Source organism: Vidua macroura, chromosome 20, assembly GCF_024509145.1.
Source record: "Vidua macroura isolate BioBank_ID:100142 chromosome 20, ASM2450914v1, whole genome shotgun sequence".
Taxonomy (NCBI): domain Eukaryota; kingdom Metazoa; phylum Chordata; class Aves; order Passeriformes; family Viduidae; genus Vidua; species Vidua macroura.
Genome location: NC_071590.1, coordinates 7,180,888 through 7,203,104, shown reverse-complemented (window position 1 = coordinate 7,203,104; position 22,217 = coordinate 7,180,888). Strand labels below are relative to the sequence as shown.

Here is a 22,217-nt window from a genome sequence, read left to right as displayed (position 1 = left end):
GAGGGGACACCGGGAGCATGGTGACACTGGGGGCACTGGTGACACTGAGGGGACACCGGGAGCATGGTGACACTGGGGGCACTGGTGGCACTGGTGACACTGAGGGGACACTGGTGACACCGGGAGCGCTGGGGGCCCCGCGGGGCCGCCACCTGCGCCACGCGGTGGCACCGGCAGGGGGCGCTCCCACGTCCCCGCCCCGCCCCGCGCCGCCCGTTCCTCGGCCGTTTCCATCCCACAATTCCCCGCGGCACAGCGGCGCTCTGGCCCCGCTCTCGCGCTCTCTATGTCCCCGCGCTATTCGCCAATGGGAGCGGGCACCGCTCGCCTTCCCGGCGTGCCCCGCGGCGGGCCAACATGGCGGCTCCCATGGCCGCGGCCGCCGCCCGGGCCGCGCTCTGGGCCGCCGGTGCCGCCGCGGCGGGGCCGCTCCGGCTGGGAGCAGGTGCGCTGGGGCCGCGGGCGTGCTCTGGGGGGCGGCTGGATGCGGGAGGTGGCGGGCGGCACGGCGGGGCCGGCCGAGAGGCTTTGTGTTGAGGTGAACTCTGCCCGGACGCTGCGTGTGGGGGCAGAGGCCCACGCGAGCTTGGTGTGTTCTTGGTATATTCGGTGTTTTTTTCCAGCCCGCCTCCCGGGGAGCCGCCTGAGCGGGATCCTGAGCGTTCCCAGCCGCTGGCGCGGGAGCAGCTCGGCGCTGGGCAGCCTCCTGGGCATCCCCGCCGAGGCCCCGCCCGCCACTCTGGGCCAGCACCCGCCGCCCGTGGCCACCGACAAAGGTGAGTGGTGGCGGCTGCCGCCCCGCCCCAGGGCGATCGTGACCCGCGGAGGGTTTGGCGGCATCCGAGCTCCTCCTTTCCCTGGCAGAGGAGCAGAAGCGGCTCTTGGAGAATCGGCCCGAGCAGCCGCCGCAGCCCAAGGTGCTGAGGATCGCCATCATCGGCGCTCCCAACGCCGGGAAATCCACGCTCTCCAACCAGCTCCTGGGCAGGAAGGTGAAGCTGGGGTGGAGCTCAGGCTGTTCCCGTGGGGTTTTTTTTGGCGTGTCCTGGCCGTGTAACGTGCTTGGTTAATTTCCTGCAGGTTTTCCCAGTCTCCAAGAAGGTGCACACCACCCGCTGCAAGGCCTGGGGAGTCATCACACACGAGGACACGCAGCTGGTGAGCCCTGGAGCCCAAGGGCAGCATTTGCTCATCTGTGTCCCGTGGGATCACCTCTCATTGCACAAAGATAGGGTGTTCCCCTGGCCTCTCACTGCTGGCCAAGTTGAAACGTTTGTTTTTCCTTTTCCTAGATCATTCTGGACACACCTGGCCTCACAAATCCCTTAAAAGCCAAAAGGTACCACCACTGGGGTGGGGAGGGGGGCGTGTGCTGCCTAGCAAGAGTTGATACAACAGGAATGTGATTTTCACTGTGCAAAGTCTGTAAAACAGGAGTGAGATAAATGGATATTTTTAACCTTATTTTGCTTTCCAATATTTTTTTTTTGTTGCAATTTCAGTAGCACACAGAGCCTGTGAGTAGCTCCCTTGAGCCTTTCTGTGTGTGGTTCTGTGTATCTGCACATGACAAGGGATGTCACAACCCTTAAAGCAGCTTTGTGGCAGCTGGAATGAGGGAAGACACTGGTTTCCCTCTAGTTTGAGAGAGAGGAACACAATTATAGTGAAATGTGTCTGGTTTACTCATTTTTATGTGTCTTTCAGGCATAATTTAGATGAAGCCATGCTGACAGACCCATGGGACAGCATGAAACGTGCAGATTTAGGTGGGTTTTCAACTCTTTTTTGGATCTCACCAAATCCTTTTCTGCCACACAAGTTCCCAGCTGTGGTATCTGGGTGTTTGCTGGCAGCACAGGCAGCCCAGGGAGTGTGAACAAGGAAGGAAAAGCAGAGAAAAGATCTGGAATATCGAGCTGAGGAGGGGATAAGAACTGCCTGGTGCCAAGGGGAGGCACTTTGGGTTCATAATTGGGCTTGGATGTTGAGATTTAGCACGTGTGATGTGATGTGGGTAAGCTGCATTTTTAGTGTTTTCAATAAAAATCTTCTTTTTGTGCCCCTCCTGAGGAGGGGAGTGACCACAGACTCCAAAGCTGCAAGTGAACATTCTGGAAAATGTGGATTCATCCCGTTTCCCTCCCTCTTTCCTGGCAGTCCTGGTCCTGGTGGACGTGTCGGATCACTGGACACGGAACTCTCTGAGCAAGGAGGTGCTCAAGTGCCTGTCTCAGTTCCCCCACATCCCCAGTGTCCTGGTCCTGAACAAGGTAAATCCTGCTCGTTCTTCCTGCCTTCTTCAGGCACCACCTGGCATCAGCAGTGATGGGTTTTTGTGTCCCTGGTGTGCTAAAGGACACAGGTTTCCCCCTCTGCTCCAGAATATTGAGGGGTGTGTGTGTGTACCCTGAAGCTGTGCTGCTGTCTGGAGTTTAAATCCATCTGGGAAGAGGAGCCAGGTCAGCCAGGGAGAATCTCAGCAGAGCTGACAGGTTCTCAGTGTTTGGGCAAACAGTGCTGGCACTGCTGACACAAAACTCTGCCAGTTTTGGCCTCTGGTCACAAAACTGTCCTGCCCTGCAGCAGCTGCTTCCCTGAGTGGTTTCCTCTGGCTCCTTCAGATCCAGAGCCCAGCTGCCCACCTCATTTGGGATAAATCCTGACACCTCTCTCTCTCTCTCTGACTTCAGGTGGATATACTGAAGAAGAAGTTTCTCCTGCTGGAAATAGCAACTGACCTGACAGAAGGAATTGTAAATGGAAAGAAGCTGGAAGTGAAATCTGCACTTAAAGAGGATTCCAGTTCTTCAGCAAAGTCTCCCCTTCATATCACTCAGGCTTCTCCACCTGAAAGCAAGGTCCCAGGGTCTCCCTTTGGGCAGGAAAAGAATCAGGCCCAGGAAGGCTCTGGTTTGGAGAAGAGCAGTGATGTTGGGGGTGCTGGCACAGGGGAAGCCCAAGGGCCAAAGCACCATGGACACAAGGATCTAAAAGATATGAAAGGCTGGCCACACTTCCAGGAGATCTTCATGCTGGCAGCTCTCCGTGGGGAGGAGGTGGATACACTCAAGGTAACTCCAGTCTGAACTTGTGTCACACCTGGAGCCTGGGGTGGGACCCCAGCACTTCATACAGAGCCTCAGCTTCTGTTCCTGGCCTGGGAGGGGGGGAAAGTGTCACAAGTCAGCGTGGGATGTGTCCCTGCTGCACCTGCAGAGTTTTCTGTACAAAACTCTTACCTGGGGCTCTCCAAACAGCAGCTTGTTCACAGCAAGGAATCCACCCACTGCTGTCTCTCAGCTCCAGGGCTTCTGTGGGCTTTTGTGTGATACACACAGCCCCAGGGAGGGCTTTCAGAGCTTCCCTTTCTCCTGTCCCTGCCCAAAACACCAAACCACCGCCCTGCTGCCAGGCCAGCAGCAGTGCCCTCTCTGCAGGAGGAGCACAGGGGTGTTGGCACTGTGTGGGTGACATGTGGCAGCTGCTGGGGGTGTGTTGTGCCCACAGAGGTACCTCCTGATGCAAGCCAAGCCAGGCCCTTGGGAATTCCACAGCGACGTCCTGACCAACCAGTCACCTCAAGAGATCTGTGATAATATCATCAGGGAGAAGGTCCTGGAGTACCTGCCCCTGGAAGTACCTTATGGAGTGACTCAGGTGGGAAGGGTGCCCAGGCAGACTTGGCCATGCGCTGTTTTATTGGGAATTTCGGGCTGTGTGATGAGAATCCCTTTGTTGGGATCTGTGGGGTGACTCAGTACTTGCAGGTGTGCTCTAAGATCCTTTCTGTGTGTGGAGGGGCCACCCTTGTGTGCTGGTGTCTCCAAGGGAGTGGTGCTGGGGGTTCCTGAGGATTTTCCAGGATTGCTGAGGGCTCGCTTGCTGTGGCAGGTGACGGACGTATGGGAGGAAGGAGAATGTGGGGAGCTCCTCATCGTGCAGAGCCTCCTGGTGCCAAGGGAGTCTCATAAGGTGAGTGAAGGAAGAAAGATGGGATGCTGGGGAGGGTGAAGGGAGGTTCCCCAAGTCCAACACCTGCATCCTTGCTGTGCTCCCCTCTCCCTCTCTTTTGGGAAGAGCCACGTACCCAATACTGTTCAGTAGCAACTTACACCTTCCCGAAGTTGTCTCACCATTTAATGCTAGAATTTCCCTCATTCCTTCTGTGGCTGCACGTTTCTCCTGGGCAATGTAAGGGTGAGTTTGATGATGTTCTCTCTGGGTTTTAACACAGAGGATGTTGATTGGAAGAGGAGGAAGGGTCATCAGCAGGATTGCTCGGGAGGCTGGCCAGGACCTGATGAACGCTTTCCTGTGTGAGGTCCGCCTGAAGCTCAAGGTGGAGGTGAAGGGTTGAGCACTTGGTGTGTTTTAACAGCCCTTGAACTCTCTGATCATGTGGAGAAACCACTCCTGGGGGTATCCTGGCACCTTTGTTGAATGCAGAAAATGAGGATGATGGAGTTACTACAGTTATTCCAGATCTTCTATGGCATCTGACCTGGGGACAGACACTGGAGAATCAGCTGCACCCATGATTCTGGTACTGCATTTCCAGAGCTGCCACCCGCTTCTTTTGGGCTGTGTCTCATGTCCTTGCTCTCAGGTGTTTGTATGTGGAGGTTCAGGAGCACCTCCTGCCTTGTAGCAAACAAAGGATCGTCAGCACGTGTTTGTAACCTCTTCTGAAGGCTGAATCATGGTCACACAGGAGGATGAGGCCACCCCAGCCCACCTGATAGTCTCATGTTGACTTTTCTCCCTTCCCTGTTGAAGCTGGTGGGAGTAGGGAGTCAGTTTTAGGAGTTTGCTGGCAGCTGGAACATCTGTAATGCCTGACATGTTTGTCTGTCGTGCAAACCAGCATGGACCCACATTTTAGGAATTCGAGTAGTTTATTGCATCACTTATTTCCAAGTCCTCACTCTTTGCACCAGGGTCACAGATACAAGCACAGCAGCTGTTGCAGAGTTAAAGAAAACCCCAAAGTGGGAAGAGCAGCAGGTTCTGCAGCTCAGGTGTAACAGAGAGCACCTGGCACAGGTGAGGCTGGAGGAGCAGGGCTGGCTCTGTAGAACCCTTGGCATGGTGGAGCCTGGCACCTCATGTGTGTGCCTGGACCTGGTGTTTGGGGCTTGTTCCATCTCTTTGCCAGGCATTTGGAGCACTGGCTACCTTCCTGCCAGAAATCCAGGTAAAAATCCATAAATCAACATCCCTGAGGGAAGAAAACCCCAGCAGTGAAGAGATTGGGAAGGGTCTGGAACCCAAACCCTCTCAGCCCCCCTTGTTCTTCTCTGGTGCACTGTGAAAGAGATGTTTTACCTTTCTGCTGAAGAATTCTATCTGGAATGTGAGATCAACTGAAAACTCGGTTGGGAAACCTGCACCGAGTGTCCTCTTGTTTCCCAGGAGCAGGGGGTGCTGTGGTCCCTTGAATGCTGCTGTCCAACTTTTGTATTTCCCTTGCAATAAAATGAGGTCCCAGCATGAGTGATTGTTCTTTCTTTTATTCCTCCCTGGCAGCCTGACCTCACAGCCACCACCTTCCCTCTGTTTTATTCCAGCTCAAACCAGGGCACTTTTATGTCATTCCTCCTTCCCAGCTGAGCTTAGATCCTGTTTTCTGAGCTGTGGCTTCTGAAGGTTGCACCTTGTGGGGGGAAAAGCTGGGTAAGCAGGGTTGGAGGGATCTCATGGGAAGCTGTCCCCTCTGTGTGGCTGTGTCATGGGAGGGGTCAGGATCACCCTGTGCTGCCCCAGAGCTTCATCCCAGGCTGCTTCCAGGGATGGAGCCGAGTGCCCACAGCAGCAGCCACTCCTGGGGGCAGTGGAAATGCTCTTGGCATGGCAAGGGATGAAGTGTCTCACCGTCCTGAGCTGCGGCTCCTTAATGAGCTTTGAGAATTAGATTAATTAACCCATTGCAAGCCCATCGCAGGGGTGCCAATCATCAAGTCCCTGTAGGAAAAACTCCATGAAGGACTGGCCCCAGGTGTGTGGGGGAGACCTCAGTGTGGGCAGCACCGGAGCTGTGGCAGAGCCCCCTCTGTGTCCCCTTCCTGACCCACCTGCACCTCCCTGTCCCCCCCCGCCGTGTCCCTTCATGTCCTCCCTGTGCCCCTGCCATGACCCCATGTCCTCCCTATGTCCCTGCCGTGTCCCTCCCTGTTCCCCACATGTCCCCTTCACATTCTCCGTGTCCCCTCATGCCCCCCAGTGTCCCCCAGTGTGTGCCCGCCGTGTCCCTCCCTCATGTCCCCAGTGTCCCCCCATGTCCCCCAGTGTGTGCCCACTGTGTCCCTCCCTCATGTCCCGCAATGTCCCCTCATGTCCCCCAGTGAGTGCCCGCAGTGTCCCTCCCTCATGTCCCGCAATGTCCCCTCATGTCCCCCAGTGTGTGCCTGCCATGTCCCTCCCTCATGTCCCCCCAGTGTCCGCCCCATGTCCCCCAGTGTGTGCCCGCAGTGTCCCTCCCTCATGTCCCCCCAGTGTCCCCCCATGTCCCATGGTGTGTGCCCGCCATGTCCCTCCCTCATGTCCCCTCAGTGTCCCCCCCATGTCCCCCCATCCCCGCTGTTCTCTGCACTACCTCCGCTTACCGGCAGGGGGCGGCGCGGCGCTGCCCCCCCCTTATTCCCCCCCTCCCCTCCCTCGCTCCCGTGGCCGCGGGGCCGCGCGTGCGCGGGGCGGGGCGGGCGGCGCGCGGGCCGCGCGTGCGCGGGGGCGGCTGCGCAGCCAGCACGGCCGGGGCGGGCGGCGGCGGCGGCGGCGGGGCCGGGCGGGCACAGCGGCGGCGGCGCCATGAGGCCCGGGCAGGGGCACCGAGAGTAAGTGCGGCACGCGGCGGGAGCGGGGGCGCGGCCCCACCGTCACCTCCACCTCGTCATCATCCTCCTAGTCCCGCTCACAGCGCGGCGGGACCGCCGCGGTTCATACCCCCCCCCCCCCCAACCATTGTCCTTCCCGGGTGTCCCCTCCCCCCGCCCGCTGAGGCATCACCGGTGTGGCCACCCGCCCCCTGTCGCGGCACCCGCCGCCTGTCGCGACACTCGCTCCCATCCCGCCTCCCCGGGGTCTCCCCCGCTCAGCGCCGAGCTCCCAGGCCCCCCGGTAGCCCCGGTAGCCCTCGTTACCTGTCCCCGGGTACCGCGCACACGGCCCGGATCGCGATAGTGCGTCAGCCATCGCGACAGAAGTGCCGTCAGGGGGAAGGGGGGATTGCGGTCGCAGTGCGAGCACATCCTTTGTGTGATTCTTCCCCAAGAAAAGTGTCTTTTTGCAAGAGACTCGCAGGCTGGTCTGGGCTGGAAGGGACCTCAAAGCCCCATGGGCAGGGAGCAGGTATCGTCAATAAATCATCCGCCGTTTTTATTCCCTACCAACCAATTTTCAAGTGTCTGAAGAAGAAGAAGAAGAAGAAAACTGCAGAGCTGGACTCCAGTTCTCAGTCCACTCGTGCAGCAAAGTACTGCGATGGTTTTGGTGCTGCAGCGTGTGAACCTCCCCGACCAACACCTGCGAGGGCTCACAGACGTCCCTCACCCTCCCTTGGTAGCACTAGGTACAAGTTTAGGCTAAATCGCAGATGCAGGTTAATTAGTTCAACCAGAATTTGTTCTGCTCGCTTCTTACTACGGTCCTTTATTTTTCCACAGTCGCGTTCTCAAGAAAAATACAAGTTTTTCTGGAAAACTTTTTGCAGCAATACTTTTTCCCTCCTTATTGCACAAACCCGGTTCTTTGTTGCTCCGGTCGCTGCGGGAGAGGAGGGAGCTGGGAGCTCTCAGGAGATAAGGTTGGGTTCCTAAGTGATGTCATTTGTGCTGGAGCAACGGTAGTGACTTTGTGATGGAATAAATCCTCCTGGATGCGTTGGGGCTTTGTGACTCTGTGTGTGTGTGCACTGTGGAAACTTCGTCTGATTCAGCAGCCGGCTGAGAAAATTCTGTGCTCCCTAGTGAGGGAATAGAATGATGAGAGTTGCATTTTCCTTTCAGCCTATTTCTTTCTGATCAGGGCTTTTTAAGAATTTGAACTTGTTGGAGTCTGTTCATTTAAGTGGGTGCATAAAGCAGTGGGGAAAGATGCTGTTCAAACGTCTAACAGGTATTGCAGGTGGGGAGAGCAGAGTTTTGCAGCCAGCAGCACAGTGAAGGATTCAGGGAGAGCTTTTAGGTGGGTCTGGTGTCCTGTAAAGCCAGTCCAGAGGGTCTGGAAACTTGGAGAGGAAAAGCAGTGATAATAGAAAGCAAACTTAAAGCAAATGCATTCACTATTAATTTTCAGCAGAGGAAGGTTTGCATCAAAAGCGAGTCAGAGTCAGAGGGTAAGGTTTGCAATTAGCACAGAATCTAAGCTTTCATGGAGAAATGCTTCCGTGAAAGAAAGGCTATTTGTTTTCCAAATGATATTTACACTGGGTAGAATTTCTGAGGTGAAGAAATGAGAATTGCCCCTTGTCTGGGGGAGCACAGGTCGAGCAGGAGCTGGAAGAGGAGTTGATGAATTGGCTGTAATTCGCAGGCATCGCTTCAAATATTTTCAATATTTCTCAACTATTTTAAGAAGCTGTATTGAATTCCAGCCCAACCAGCCTGATAGTCTGGAGAGAGGAAGGATGCATATTGCTGGAGCAAGAATTAAGCAAAAATAGATAAATCTGACATAATGGATGACAAGGGAAAGCTGATTGCTGAAAGATGCTGGCATGCTCTGTTTCTGCATGCTTGGCATATATTCTGTTGTGTTACATGGCTTTTGAAGTGTAAAAAAAAAAAGAAATCTCATTTTTTTGTGCTGAGATAAAAGAAAAAGCAGGTGCTTAAATTCTGTTAAGGATCAGCTTTGATACTGACATGAAGTAGTGACCTCGCTTGCATTTACCCCCCTGTCATTTTGTGAACTTCTCAGTTGAATAAATAATTCACTTATCACCAAATAAATGCCATTTAATAAGATGGTATTTTTGATCCCCCTTTCACTTCACATTGCAAACAGCTTCACACTTTTTCAGCTTGAGTACAGCCTGGGGTGCTATTTCTGTTAATAACATTAAAAATATGTTGGAGAATGTCCACATAGTATTGTTTTTTCTCCAAATGTGAAATTAAGAAACCGTTTTGTTTTCTGCAACTTGGATATTTGCCTTCATTTAAGCCTTATTTGTATTTGTTTCAAGTTGTCCTCTGATAGATAAGTTTTTGTATCTGTGCTTGCTTCTGGGAACTGTTACCAGATCAAGAGAAGTAAGGATTTTTGTCAAGGACTGAAGTATCTCTATTTCCCAGAAGCTCATACAATCTGCAGGAACCTCAGCTTGTGTCCTCTGCTGCACTTGCTGAAATGCCTGGATGTGGGATAGAAACTTTTATCAGTGTTTCCAGTGCAATATTTTACTTTTTGACATTGGTTTGTCCATTCACTTTTACTCTTCTTCATTTTTGACCGTGACTTCTTACTGGCCAGCACATGATGGGGAAAGGAGGAAGTAGAAAGTTTTGCCCTGGCTGGCCTCACCCCAACAACCTCCATCACCAAAACATTTTATATCCTGTATATTCCTGGCTCACTCATCTTTGGTGAGGTAACAGTGAGGAGAGTCACAGATTTATGAAGTGACTTGCAGGATTCTGGGATTTATGGAGTTGCTAAATACACCACCCAGAACGTAGCCAGAGCCTGATTTGTTTAAGTTATTTAACAGATGATCAGCACTTTTAAATAATTGCTTTAAGAACACGTAGTTCACTGAAATGCTACACCCAGCAGGTGAGTAACAGGTCACTCTGTTGTGTAGTAGTACACTGCATCCAGGGCCTGCTGTCTTCTTCAGAGGCTGTTTTTGGGCTAAGATACTCCTGAGGATGAGTAAAGTTTTCACAATTTTCTGCATCTGTAATGATTCTATCACCCCACCCTTTCCAATTTTCAGCATTTGAGATGTTTAAACAATTTAAAACATTCTCAAACTAGGAAGTGAAGTGAGTAATTGAATTTTTTATTTCTTGTGTGGTATGCCACATTCCCATTTTCCCATTGTATTTTGTGACTCGTGTTGAAATCTTTACCACACAGATTTTGGAGCAGTTTTTTTCTTTTAATTGCAGATTGTTACTTTGACTGCGAATGCTAAAATGAGTTTGTCACATTATTCATCTTTCTACTTCAAAAAAAAAACCCAAACTCTCCAAATACTGATTGAGGAACAGAGCTCCTGAACAGGCATTCTGCTGGCTGACATCCAGAAAAGTTGTTCTGAACTTTACCTAAAGATATTTTTCCGAGGGGTTGTAATCTTTCAAAAGCTGATTTTACTGTCCAAGCAGGGCATAGCTTGGCCTACACCTGGAGCTGACAGAGACCTCTGTGTTCAGCTACTGCTGGTTCCTATGTTTTTAGTAATTTGATTTAAATGAACACTTAAAAAGCCAGCAGCTGTAGCTCATGGCTGATCCAACCTCATAGATCCTATAGGTGCCTTTTCCTTATTTCAGCACATTCTGTCTGGGTGTCTCTCCACACCTCCCCACTCATTTTGTATTTGTTATATGTTTGCTATAATTATTCCCCCATTGTGCTTAAGAATTATTTTTCATTTATGTATTCCCATTGCTTAACTTGTTTATGCTGTGTGTGAAGATTAGTCCAAGTTTCCAGGGTTTATGAGGAAAATGGTGATACTTCATTCTTGGAATAATTTCTCAGGAATGTAGTTTGGCTGCAGCATGGATTTGGTAGGGAATAGTGGGGGTGTAACACTTGGGGATGAAAACTGGGAAAGGTTTTTCATGTGAGTTCCCAAGTCCCATGCAGGGATTCTGGAGTGCTTGGACTGCGTGGAGCACTGGGTTCTTGATGTGTTTAGAGATAAGTGAACTGTTCCAGGCTTTCAGATGGATGCACTGATGGGTGTACTAGGGGGAAGTGTTTCAGAAAACAGGTTCTCTATAAAAACACCATGTCTGAGACAAACCTTTAAGTACAATTCTGCTGAATGAGGTGACAGATCCTGCCTGCAGCAGGTGTGAGTCCTGTAGGATTTTTGGTGGGCAGCGAGTGCTAACATTTAATTTCTTACCATGTCTGTAGTAAAGGTGATGTAGAAAAGGTGAACCATGAAAGTGCAGCTATTTTTAGTTTTAAAGGAAAAAAAAAAACAGTCAGAAAATGATCTACTAAGTGATACATTGCTGACGTCTGTAGTGCAGCCAACCCAATTAAGGTGCCATATATTGTTTCCAGCAGGATTCTGATTGTTTCTAATTTGGGAACCACGCGAGAGCAATGGAAATAGGTGAAACGCTGTGCTCTGCTCTTCAGAGTGATCCAGCATCCAGTTGTTCTCTGTAATTTCCCTCCTCATACTGAGACAATCTCCCTGGGCTGGTTAAGGTGGGAGCCACACATGCAAAAAAAAAAAAAAATACTCCTATGTGTTTTTGTTGGTAAAATATCCCATAAGTCAGTGTTGAGCGCTGTGGATTCTTTTCTCATTTCCTGGCCCCAGCATATCCTTTGCTGTATCCTGCTGTCCCTCTCCTTGCCTTCATGTTGTTAAACTTGGAGTGTGCATGTTGGAGGATGTGTGTCTCACAGTCCTGCCCTTTCCTGTGGCTGTCCCTTGCCACTCATTTTGTTCCTCTCTGTAGACAGTTGCTGCATGGAAAACACTTTGAAAAATACTGTAAGGTAACTGTCTTGAGCCAATACCACATATATCTGTGTATATATGTATAGATCTAGTTTAAATTCTGTTGGAAGGAAATCTTTGTATGAACCTTTTTCAAAAAATTATGCAGATGCTCCCACTCTCCGAAGTAAACTTCCTCCTCTGCTTATTTTTTTTTTAAACCTGGAATGAAAACCAGCATGTCTTCTTAACATCTGGAAAGGGGAGCCCTTCATGCCTACTTTGTATTGTTTTATCCAGCATTGTTCTTCATTCATCCTTCTATTCTGGCACTGGTTTTCTTAATTTGTTGTCTTCTAAGCTGAAGGAATGTCATGTGCTTTGGCTTTGTTGTGGACAAGGAAAATTAGGGATTTGCTCACCCTTCTCTTCCAGCTCATCAGCGTGTTCTGATTCTGAGTTGGTTTTTATTTTCTTCAGCTAAGCCCTCAGCTTTTGCCTCGACTGGGTGATGTATTCCTGGAGCTGGTAATTTGTGCATCCCTTGACTTTAAATTGTTCACAGCTCTGCTGAGCATTTGTGAATGAGTGTGGAGGAAAATCAATATATGAAAAAGGCAGAGTAGGGGAGGGAAAACAGCTCTTCCAGCACCTTTTCCTGGTCACACCATTGCCTGATTTAGTTTTTGTGTCTGTGAACTCTTTAGTGTTTAAATTTAGAAATGGATTGTTTTGGAACAAGTCACTTTTAAGATCATTTCCAGGAGATTTGTGTGTAATTTAATCCCATTCAGGTTTGCTGCTTTCTGATCTGCTTGTTCTGCAAGACTTCAGGTTCTCTATTTCCCTCTACCTCTCCCTCTATATTCTACTAATCTGTTGGGTTTTTTTTCCAGTCAAAACTGCAGCAGCATTTATGAATTCTTTTATACCTTTTCTATTCCCTGTTTCTATTAATTGACAAGGTGGTGTTTCTTATAATAACCTGGAGGTTTAAAAAATGTAACTTCAGTGTCTCTGAAGGATCTCATTAGTGATAATTAGAATTATTTGAAATTGAATGTATGTACTTTAGAAATTAGCCTGGATAATAGATTTAGTATTTCTGTTGTATATTCTCTTATGTTTAGTATTAATTTCCAGCACTGCTTAGTTTAATATTTCAGGGCCTCTTTTTACTTAGAGCTTATCAATGAGTGGAGTTGCTGATGAAGAACAAAAAAAAAAAAATTATTCTCAGAGTGACAGTCCAACATAACATCTCAACCACTTGGATTTAAGTTGAGACAGGAAAGAATTAAGATTTTTCCATACTTCCATCTAGTGTGCATGAGGGAAATTGCATCCATGGCTAAAATCCCAGCCGTTCTAGCAGTTCCAGTTGGGCAAGGATCATCATCTGCTGGTCTTTGTTAAGCAGTTACTGCTGAGGAACTGATAGGTTTGAGATCTGAGTATTTATGTGGTCGTACCTTTGTGATGTCCATAAAATGGTGACGTGTGAAATTTGAGAAAAAATCACCTTTCACCATGTGGTGTTGGTGCTCTCCTTCACTGTGTTCTGCTCTATTTGCTTGTCACTCCGTGCTAGGATTTCAGCTGCTTGATTTATGAATTATTGCTATTGAAATAAAATGTAAGTGGCTGTTCAGTTATTTAAGAGCCAATTAAATCTGATTTTATTCTAATGTAACATTTCCAGTGAAAGGGCATAAAACACAGTCTGTGGGGGAAAGTTAGATCTAAAAATGGTTAGTGTTTATTTTTTATAATCTGTCCTTTCAACAGCTTGGCTTGGCAAATAAAATCCTTTGCAATCTCACAGCAGTGACTGCAGATGTTAGAAGTTGCTCTGTATAAGAAAATAAAACAGGTTTGGTGTTTTCAGTGATCCTGTATAATTAGCTGTGGCTGCTGGTTGGAGAATGTATCCAGCCAGGAGAAAGGAATTTGCAAAGCTTTTGGAGAATATAATTTATTTACCAGCCTTTGGTGACTTTGAAAGGTAGAAACAAAGGGTCTTTTGGGACAAATGTTTCTCAAATCATGGGCTGTGCTGTCCTGAGGGATCAATGTTAGAATTAGTTGAGTTTCCAGTATCAGATTGTGCTAATTACTGTGAGGTCCCTGCTCACAGGGGACACTCAGGACGAGATGCTTTGAGAAGTGCAGCCCAAGAACCTCATTCATGCATGGACAGAGATGGGTCATTAGTGTTGTATTGGAGAGCCATATTCACTCTGAAAAATCTGCTGGGGCATGGACACTCCAAAAAACTCCAGAAAATATCCTGCCAAGACTTGTAGTCCTGAATTTAAATAGCAATAAATACAGCAAGTGGAGAATGAGCAGGTACCGTTCATTACGTGTGGCAATTAAAATGTGTCTCTTGGTAGTGGTGTTTCTTACTAGGGGAAGTGACAGTGCAAATCCCAGTTTTATTCTGACTATTTCACACTGTACATGATATCTTCTGTGGGCATGGAGGGTGCTGGCTGAGCCTGTTTCAATATGAAGAGCCTGGTTTGCCTTATTTTTTTATTAAAAATAAATCATATTGATGTGGATGTAATTTTATTTGTGACTAGACAAGCCTGCACTAGCCAGCTCTCAGGTTTGTGGCGTCTGTCTCCAACAAGATTATAGATACGGAGAAAATGATTTATTTTAGTATCCAATGCTTAGATAAAACTCTGGTTTTGTGCAGATGGCACTGAAAGGATAGCACATAGCTCGGACAAATTTGTATAAACCCATATATCTCTACTAGAATTCAAATCTTCAGTACATCAGTAATATTGAGGTTTATATTTTTGTACTAACCTGGGGTTTTTTTGGTGTATAGAATTAATTGCTGTTTGTAGAGGTTGGTGGGGATGGGGTACTCTGCTCTGGATGCTCTGTGTATCTTGGAGGGTTCTTCCAGCTGCCCAGCCTGGCACTCTGCAGAGCTGTTGGGAATTGTCTGGTTGATCTTGGAGAATGCTTTGGGGTTTTGGAATGGAAAGCGTGTAGGAGTGAGTGTGAGGGTGCACAGCTTTTTGGAGAGGGTTGGAGATGGCACAGGTGTTTGGGAGGGACCTGCTCCTCCCTCAAAGGCTTTTATAAAACACTTTAGTAGAGCACAATCAAATTCTGATGGCGGCACTAATTCTAAATAAGTGTTTGCTAAACAACGTTAATGGATTTAAAATGTTTTTAGGAATAGTTATTAGTCCTTCAGTCTCGTATGGTGAAGGGAGTTTTGTCTCGATGGGGGGCTGCCATTTTAATGCTTCCTGGCAGGAGGCCTATTTTGATCATGCAAATTAGGTTGGAAAAAGTAGGCTAAGCCATTAAAAAGTAGGAGAGATCATGAAATTTTAAATTTTTAAGGTGACTGTTTTTCTAATTATTAACATTTTTGTTATCATCGTTCACATATGTCACTTCATTTCCCTTAATTCTCGTGTCCTCATCCCTTAACTGTGACAGCCTCAGTGCTGGTTGCTCTTGCATCCACCACTCCAAATGGAAGCCTCAGTCCATTGGCTATTTTATTCCCAGCAAGGTGCTTGGGAATACTGCCACGTGGTGTGTTTTTTTGTATAATTAGAAATGCAGATACAGTCTTTTTACTTGCACCATGGTTAATTTTTTCCTATTCCGTTAACATTAATAGGGACTGAAGGTTAAGCTTACGTAAATTCCAGATATTTGCAGCGTTCTTGTTGGCAAGGGAATTCATTCTGGGAAGTGGGAAAGGGGCACGTGGGTGAGAATTGGAGGCAGTGTCCAGACAAGGCTGGATCTCAGATGGGAAGATACCAGGGTTTCCACCGGGATCTCATCAGGGTTTCATCTTCCCCACCAGTTTCTGGGCAGGAGGACGGGGTGACACAGCACTGATGGAACCCAGGGTCCCTCTGGGGGTGTGGGGAAGAGCCCCCTGTTCCCCCCAGGAGCCACATGGATCCTGCAGGAACTCTGCAGCCCTTCCCTCACAACCCGCTCCTCTGGGCAACGAGTGTGTCAGCAAAATAACTGCTTTGGTGCCCATAGGCTTGCAAGCTTCATTTAATCCTATTAATTTTTAATAGAAAATTAATATTAAGCCAGCATACTTCGAACATGGCTTTGCCTGTGCTCAGAAAGACCCTCAGCTCATGTTTGGTTTGGAGTATTGGATCCTCCTGGATCCTCCAAGACCCTCCTGGAGCAATCTGGGGCTAGGAGCAGAGGGATGCTGTCACCTTCAGCAATTGCAGTAGCACTGCTACGTTCCACCTCAGTGATCACAAATGTTGGTTGGATTTCAAATCTCTCTCCCCAAAAGGGGTGTTGGGTGTGCCATGCATGGATAAACTGAGAGGAACTGGGCATTTCCAGCTAAAAATGTGCAACAAATGTGTTTGTGTCAATTCTCATCACTGTGTTGACCCGACCGGAGTCTGATGGAAAATGCCAGCAGTTGGATATCAATTTCACAAGGACTTCAGTAAATATTAATCTATGCAGTTTAGGGGTGATGTTGTGCAAAAAGCCCCATATTTTTAATTGCCATTTTCAGCTTTGCTACAGTTGATGTTCTGCAGCCTCCAGAACAGTAAACTTGAAACAGGAAGGTCAACTCTTGGAGCTGATGGTATCTTTGTCCTTAAGAGAGATTCTGGGAAAGTAAGCTGCATTCCTTAGCTCTTGCAACCCTTTTTAATTGTTTTTTCTCACAACCTTAGCCTGATCTTATCACCCAAGTAATTGTTGCATCATATTTGCTTTATTGTCCCTGCTGGGATGTCAGATAATTGCTTTATACCTTTTAATGGAAAGTGTTTGGGAAGCCTTTTACCTCTGGGACACAGATGAAGGGTGCTGCAACTATTGCAACAGTTGCATTTATCCCATTTTTCAGAAGCTGGATGGGAATCCAGGAGGAGAAGGCTTGGATGGCTGGCACCTTCTCTAGAATTGAGTAGCAGCCATAAAGTTGCTTGGTGTTTTAAACCCCATCATAAAAGTAAAGCTGCCAGCTCTGCTGTGCCTCGTGTTTGGGTATATCTTATCTGCGGGAATATTCAGCCAGACTTTCCCTTATGAAGTAGTATTGTAGGGTATTAATTATTCATAGTCAGTTTAATTCTTCTTTCTTGCATATTTAATTGTAATAGCATGCTGTATGTCACAGTGATTTCCCAGAAGAACTGTACACCAAAGGCAAACCATTCAGGTATATAGTCTTAAATATATCCGTGCTAATCTTTGTTGTTTAATTTTGGAGCAGAATGGGATACTGTCAGATGTTTCTTGCAGAGAAACAATTATGCAAAATCATGATTTCGCTTAATCTTTTCAGCTGAAATTTTCGAGCTGAAATAGCTGGTTTGATTTCCACTGATGACGTTTGCGTTGTCTTGCTTATTTTATGAGGAAAAAATGCTTAATGGGAGGGAGGACGTGACTTTTGTTTTCTTCTCTGCAGCAGGGGAGCCTTTATCAAAGACTTCAGAAGTGTCAATCGATTCCTTGCTGAAGATGAAGGAAGGGAATAAGATTTTTATTGAGTTTTTTCAGTGATCAGAATAGCAATGCCAAATGCTTGTGTGATTAAGATTTTTTTAAACTTTTTTTTTTTTTTAACAACTGCGATGGGCTCTTAGTGCTTGATGTGAGAAAATATTGGAGGCACAAGAACTGCAAATGCATTCACAATTTGATTTACATTACCCTCCTTCCAGAGCTGTTTCTCGCTTGTAAGACACTTGGTAAAGCTGAATCCCTCGTGTTTGGAGAGCAGGATTGTTCTCGGAGATTTACCGTAGGAGTTTAAACTTCTGAAAAATCTGTTTACAGTGTGTCTGAACTGGAGCTTAGAGGACACAGTAGAGACTGTTATCTGTTTACTGCTCAGATAAGGAGGTGGAATAGATTGCTGGCCTGTTTCTGAACTCTGCTTAATGAATGGTTGCTAGGCAAATTGCATCTCAATCAGCTTAATCCTCAAGATGTCATTTACAGGTCTGCTCTTTGTGAGGGCCAGAACCGTGCGCTTTCAAACTGCACAGGCCAGAAATTGCTAGCAAAGCAGCTTAGAATAGCTTGTTCAAAAATTCAGTGTACATGTGCTGCTGAGCTGCCCAATTTAAAGTGCCTGTTGTCGCAGGGCCGTCACTGCTTGGCCATGCGCGAGATGAGGCGTGCGGTGATAGACAGGAGGCAGCAGCATCCTTAGCACCGTTTCTGGATCAGCACAGCCCACACCACCACGTTTTGGCACTGGATTAACGTGAAAGAAAGCGTTTCTAAATGGGGACCGCACTGCTGACGTGATGAAAGGTATTTCTGCTTTGGCTGAGTTCGCTCGGAGCCGGGTGCGATGTTGGGGTGCGTACGTGGGACACGGTTAACAGGTGGGAATGGGAGGTGGTGTCACCTGGCGTGGGACAGGGAGCTGGGGCTGGCCTTGGTGAGAGAGCTGTAGTCAGGAGAGAGCACAGGCTGGTTGTGTGAAAGCTCCACGTTGCCTCTGGAACGTTGGACTTTCTCCTGCGGCGTCGGGCGAGAGCCAATTAATCGCATATGCTGGCATGTGGCATGCCCACATACATTAGGCTCATGGTTTAGTCCAAAGGAAAAAGTTTCCTAATATAGTTAAGCTTTAACAGTCCCTTTGTAAAGAAAGATAACAAGATACTGGTTTTATTGGTTTCCCATGACAGCGATTAATCTTGTTGCGGGCAGTGCATTGTTCTTTGCATGGCTACACCTTCCTTTCCTTTGAAATACATCTTCTGAGTGCTGTGTGTCATGACACCAAGCACTCTAAAGGCAAACTGGAAAAGGCTGGACTTGTTGAATACAAAAGGCATTTTACAACTGTTCATGGTCACCTTGTGCTGATATGAAATGTCCTTCACATGACACAGTTATTAAAAATACAGGTGTGAGCATACTGAGTGAACTTCACAGTACTTGCATAGTTGGGATGTGTGCAGCTTTTGTGTTATTCAAAAATACTGGGTTTTTTTTTAGGAAAAGATGGCATTAAAGCATTGAGAGCCTGTCCAAATAAAACATAAATAAAATATTCCACCTCAGTCACAGGCAGAATGACAGTGGTGCTTGCATCTTTACGCTGTGGATGGGAAGAGGGCTGTCGAACAGAAGACTTTGTGATCAGAGAGTGCTTTTCATGCAAATGAAGATTTTATTACGTGCTGCTGAATCAGGGGCTTGTGTAGCGAGAACAGCACAGAAGTGATAAGATCACTTTGTCATAGCTTGAAATTTTGCCCAGCGTGTCTTTCAGATTGCTGAAACGAGCAAGAAACACTCTTATTAAGGGCGCAGCAGTAGCTGATACAACATTTGGGGGGTAGGGCTGTTGTTTCTTGGTAGGGTCTGTCTGCAGGGTTCTGCCACATGTCCACAGCCCTGAGTGCAAAGTCCTAAAAGCTCCTGTTCCTGATGGGATCCCTGTTCAGCTCTGAGTGCATGGGTAGGGAATCTCCTCTCTGCTGCAAGCCAGGAGCTGTTAGCATTGATCAGAGCAGAGCTGTCCATCCTTTTGGCTGGGATAGCCTGTGTTGCCCATTCCCAGGTCGTGCAGGGGCTCTGCACCTGCCATGGGGCTGCATTTTGCTGCAGAAGGCACCCATCCAGAACTGCCTCTGCTGGGTTTTCCTTTTGCATTTGTTAGCTAATATCATCTTCCCAATGTCCTTTCTTTCATGGTTAGAACCGGTTTGGTTTAATGAGGGCTGTTGTTGCCAACAGGGGAGTGGATATGTGTGGTGGAACAGGCATCTAAATCTTCCCCTGCAGATGGGGAGCGTTCAGCATCCTGACATGACCTTGGTGAAAAGTTCTCTGGTGTGTTACTTTCCCTCTTTATTTATCTCCTTTCTGTGTAGCAGCTTTGCTTCCAGGGAAGTGTCTGAGCTATTGGAAATCTGTCCTCTCTTCTCTTCCCCTCTCCAGAGACATTGTCAGCGTAACACCCAAACTACTTAGATTGACGCCAGAATATTCTGCTTTTGCACAATCAGGAGGCATTCACTGTAAGTAGCAAGAGGAGAAAAAGTTTAAGATTTAGGACTGACATTTTTAGACACTTTTCAATCCATAATTTTGCACAGTCTTGGTGAGGAAGGTCAGAGACCTCCTTCACATGGGTTGCCCCCGTGTGTATGTGTTGAGCATCCAAGTGTACAGCACAGGGGAAAAACATTCTTAACAGCCATCAGACTGCAGTCTGGAGTTGTTCATATTTCACATTCTTATCTGAAGAGTCTAGGAGCAAAATCCAACCCTACATGTTCTTGGAGAGTTTCAGAGCAGTAGGATGGAACCTTTTGCCTGTTTTTCTCATGCAAATTATGGTAAGGATTATTCAGTGTTTAAAATCTGGTTTATACTGGCTTCTGAATTTCATTTAAAATAAACATCTGGAGAGCTTTTTGATCTCCTGTGCAAGACTGTTGTCTGCCTGCCTCGTTAAAATGACTTCTGCTTAATTTTTAGTGAAAGGCAAAGACCTAGATGGTTTCAGCCCAGAGGCAATCTAAATGCTTCCCCTTCTGCAGTTAAAAATTTCCATGAGCAGATACTTAAAATCTGTTCTCTTAGGGAATGTGGCAGCGATAGGTATCTGTTTTTTCCATGCTGCAATTTGGAATTTGCAGGGCTGCTACCTGTAGTGCCATTTGTACTTCTGCAGAGCCTCGTTCTCCTGGTGCCAAGCACATGCTGGAGCAGATGCTCCGTTCAAGAATTTCGGTCTTGTCCCTATGCAGCTTGCAGTCCAAAGCCCTCCTTGGGAAGATTGCCACGGTGTGCTGCTATCCCATAGTCAGAGCACTGGAACAGGGAGTCATCAGTGATTTATTCAAGTAGCTGTTAGATCCAGAGTCTATTTTCTGTGATTTGACAGGAGCTCACTCCTCTGCTCTTCACTGGAGACTGAAAGCCCGTGCCCGTGGTGAGGGCTGGGTATGTGCTTCCAGTGGCTTTCTGGCTTTGAAACAGGTTCCTGTTGCTCTTTGCAGAGCCTGGAGCAGTGATCTGTGCAGGCAGTGTCTGCAGAGCTGGAGTGACTTTACCTCTTTGTTTTTTCTCCAAATTCATATCTGTATGAGATCAGCTGGTCCCATATCATGTGTGAAGTAGTTAAATGCTACCCTGCATCTATAAGATGTGATTTTTTTTTCCCCCTCCTTTCTAGTCTCTTTGATCAAATCAAATAAAAACGCAGTGCTTTCATTTCTAGTTTTATAGTTTCAAAGACAATCTCTTGACGTGCTCAAGCAGTCTGGACCTGAGTCCCTTTTTTTCTTAGTCCAAAGGCTCGCTGTGTCTTGTGCCTTTCTCTGTATCAGCAGTTGCAATCTGCATTAGCTTTTATCTGCATCAAAAGACAAATGGAAGAGAGCAGGACCCTGCAGGAATGGGAAACAGACTTACATGTGTAATGGAAATATATAATCCTTACATTCAGTCTGCCACATGGAGTACAGACCAGTTCCTATACTGGAAATCTTTAGCCTATACTCTCTGAAATGGGAGTTTAGATTTTAGGCTTTGAAGGCCAGTTAATCTCCTCCAGTGGTTAATACCTACATAAAATATTCTGTGATGTCAAACTTTTCCTCCTAAATGCTTCTTTTATGCTTCTTTTTCCCCCTCTTTTTTTTTTTTTTTTTTTTTTTTTTTTTTTCCATATGTCAGCTATACAAAGCAACTCTCAATTAGAGAAATTAGCATTCAAACACTCTGTAAGCACTTTATTTTTGTCTGCTTTGTGAGCAGCTGAACACATGTCCAGGCTGAAATACTCGGAGCTGCTGCTGCTGCTTCCCGGCGTGCGCGTGCCAGGCATGGGAGAATTTGGAACTTTGTCCCGTGTCCTGAAGAGGCACTCCCGATCCCCTCAGCCTGCAAAAGCACATCTGCACAAATCTCCTGCTCGACTGCATCCCGGGAGGAAAGGATCCCAGTTAAGCCAGACTGAATCATACCCAGGGAGATGAGATGAGCGCTCTGGTCGCTGTCATCCCGATCAAAATCCCAGCGGTGTCTGATGGCATTCGGAATGTCGCGGTGCTCATTCCTTTCTCAGAGTGGTGGTGCTTAAAGCAAAGTGTGTTACTTCTCTGCATTAAGGAGTCAGATTCAGCTGTTCAAAGCAAGTTGATAAATTGCTTTTCATTAAGCGTCTGAGCGCCAAGGGGTTCGGTGTGTGTTCCAAGGAAAAAATACATTAATTAAAGCTTCTGTAGAGCATTTATCAATCACGTAGTTATAAACACTACTAATGCAGTTAATTGAAGGTAGAAAAATTTACCTTTTTGAATTTGTTGACTGAAGCAATTCCGTGGCTGGAAAGACAAATTGGAAATTAAAACCTGGGGATACTTTTAGTGGGAGCTGCACCGTGGAGGTCAGGGCTGTTGGAGATGGGTTACCAGAAGCTCACCTTTGTGCTCTGTCTGCTGTTGAGGTGCAGGCTGCTGCAGCAGTGTTCTCTTCTCCCACACAGCCACACTGTGTTTGCCATGCAAAGGAATCTCCCTGCCTGTGGTACAGTTTCAGCTCCCTCTGTGTCCTG

At 47.5% G+C, this 22,217-nt stretch overlaps 2 protein-coding genes and 1 long non-coding RNA gene across 6 annotated transcripts in view; 2 read left to right on the top strand and 1 right to left on the bottom strand.

Moving 5' to 3' along the window:
• The first annotated feature begins 357 nt into the window (after positions 1–357).
• ERAL1 (Era like 12S mitochondrial rRNA chaperone 1) lies at positions 358–5,496 on the top strand. Of its 2 annotated transcripts, XM_053995166.1 has the most exons (11): positions 358–445; positions 624–776; positions 865–992; positions 1,081–1,158; positions 1,293–1,339; positions 1,708–1,769; positions 2,161–2,273; positions 2,694–3,074; positions 3,511–3,660; positions 3,895–3,975; positions 4,238–5,496. In XM_053995166.1, exons 1-11 carry the CDS (start codon positions 358–360, stop codon positions 4,358–4,360), a joined length of 1,404 nt encoding a protein of 467 aa, XP_053851141.1. In that variant the 3' UTR covers positions 4,361–5,496. The 2 variants fall into 2 exon arrangements, with proteins under 2 accessions (XP_053851141.1, XP_053851140.1); XM_053995165.1 differs by lacking the exon at positions 358–445 and having other exon boundaries at positions 484–776.
• Positions 5,497–5,570: 74 nt separating this feature from the next.
• On the bottom strand, positions 5,571–6,646 carry LOC128817070 (uncharacterized). Its single transcript, XR_008440094.1, has 3 exons — positions 6,606–6,646; positions 5,875–5,964; positions 5,571–5,656 (listed from the first exon to the last, which is right to left on the bottom strand). It is a non-coding gene; the product is annotated as an uncharacterized LOC128817070 (long non-coding RNA).
• A 113-nt stretch (positions 6,647–6,759) lies between these two features.
• The window catches only part of FAM222B (family with sequence similarity 222 member B), a 36,270-nt gene continuing 20,812 nt past the window's right edge, over positions 6,760–22,217 (top strand). Inside the window, exon 1 of one of the 3 annotated variants that reach the window (XM_053995673.1) lies at positions 6,760–6,833. Coding sequence is in view for 1 of the 3 variants with exons in the window: in XM_053995672.1 (XP_053851647.1) it covers positions 17,941–17,947 (7 nt within the window). In the remaining 2 variants the exon portion in view is untranslated. Of the gene's footprint in view, positions 6,834–17,774; positions 17,948–22,217 lie in introns of those variants that run through there. The other 2 variants (XM_053995671.1, XM_053995672.1) reach the window with 2 other exon arrangements.

Bases quoted from the DNA above. Each gene is read 5' to 3' on its own strand.
- ERAL1 (XM_053995165.1), top strand. From the start codon at position 485: ATGCGGGAGGTGGCGGGCGGCACGGCGGGGCCGGCCGAGAGGCTTTGT. The intron at 2,274-2,693 runs GTAAATCCTGCT...CTCTGACTTCAG, and splicing joins GTGTCCTGGTCCTGAACAAG to GTGGATATACTGAAGAAGAA. The intron at 3,075-3,510 runs GTAACTCCAGTC...TTGTGCCCACAG, and splicing joins AGGAGGTGGATACACTCAAG to AGGTACCTCCTGATGCAAGC.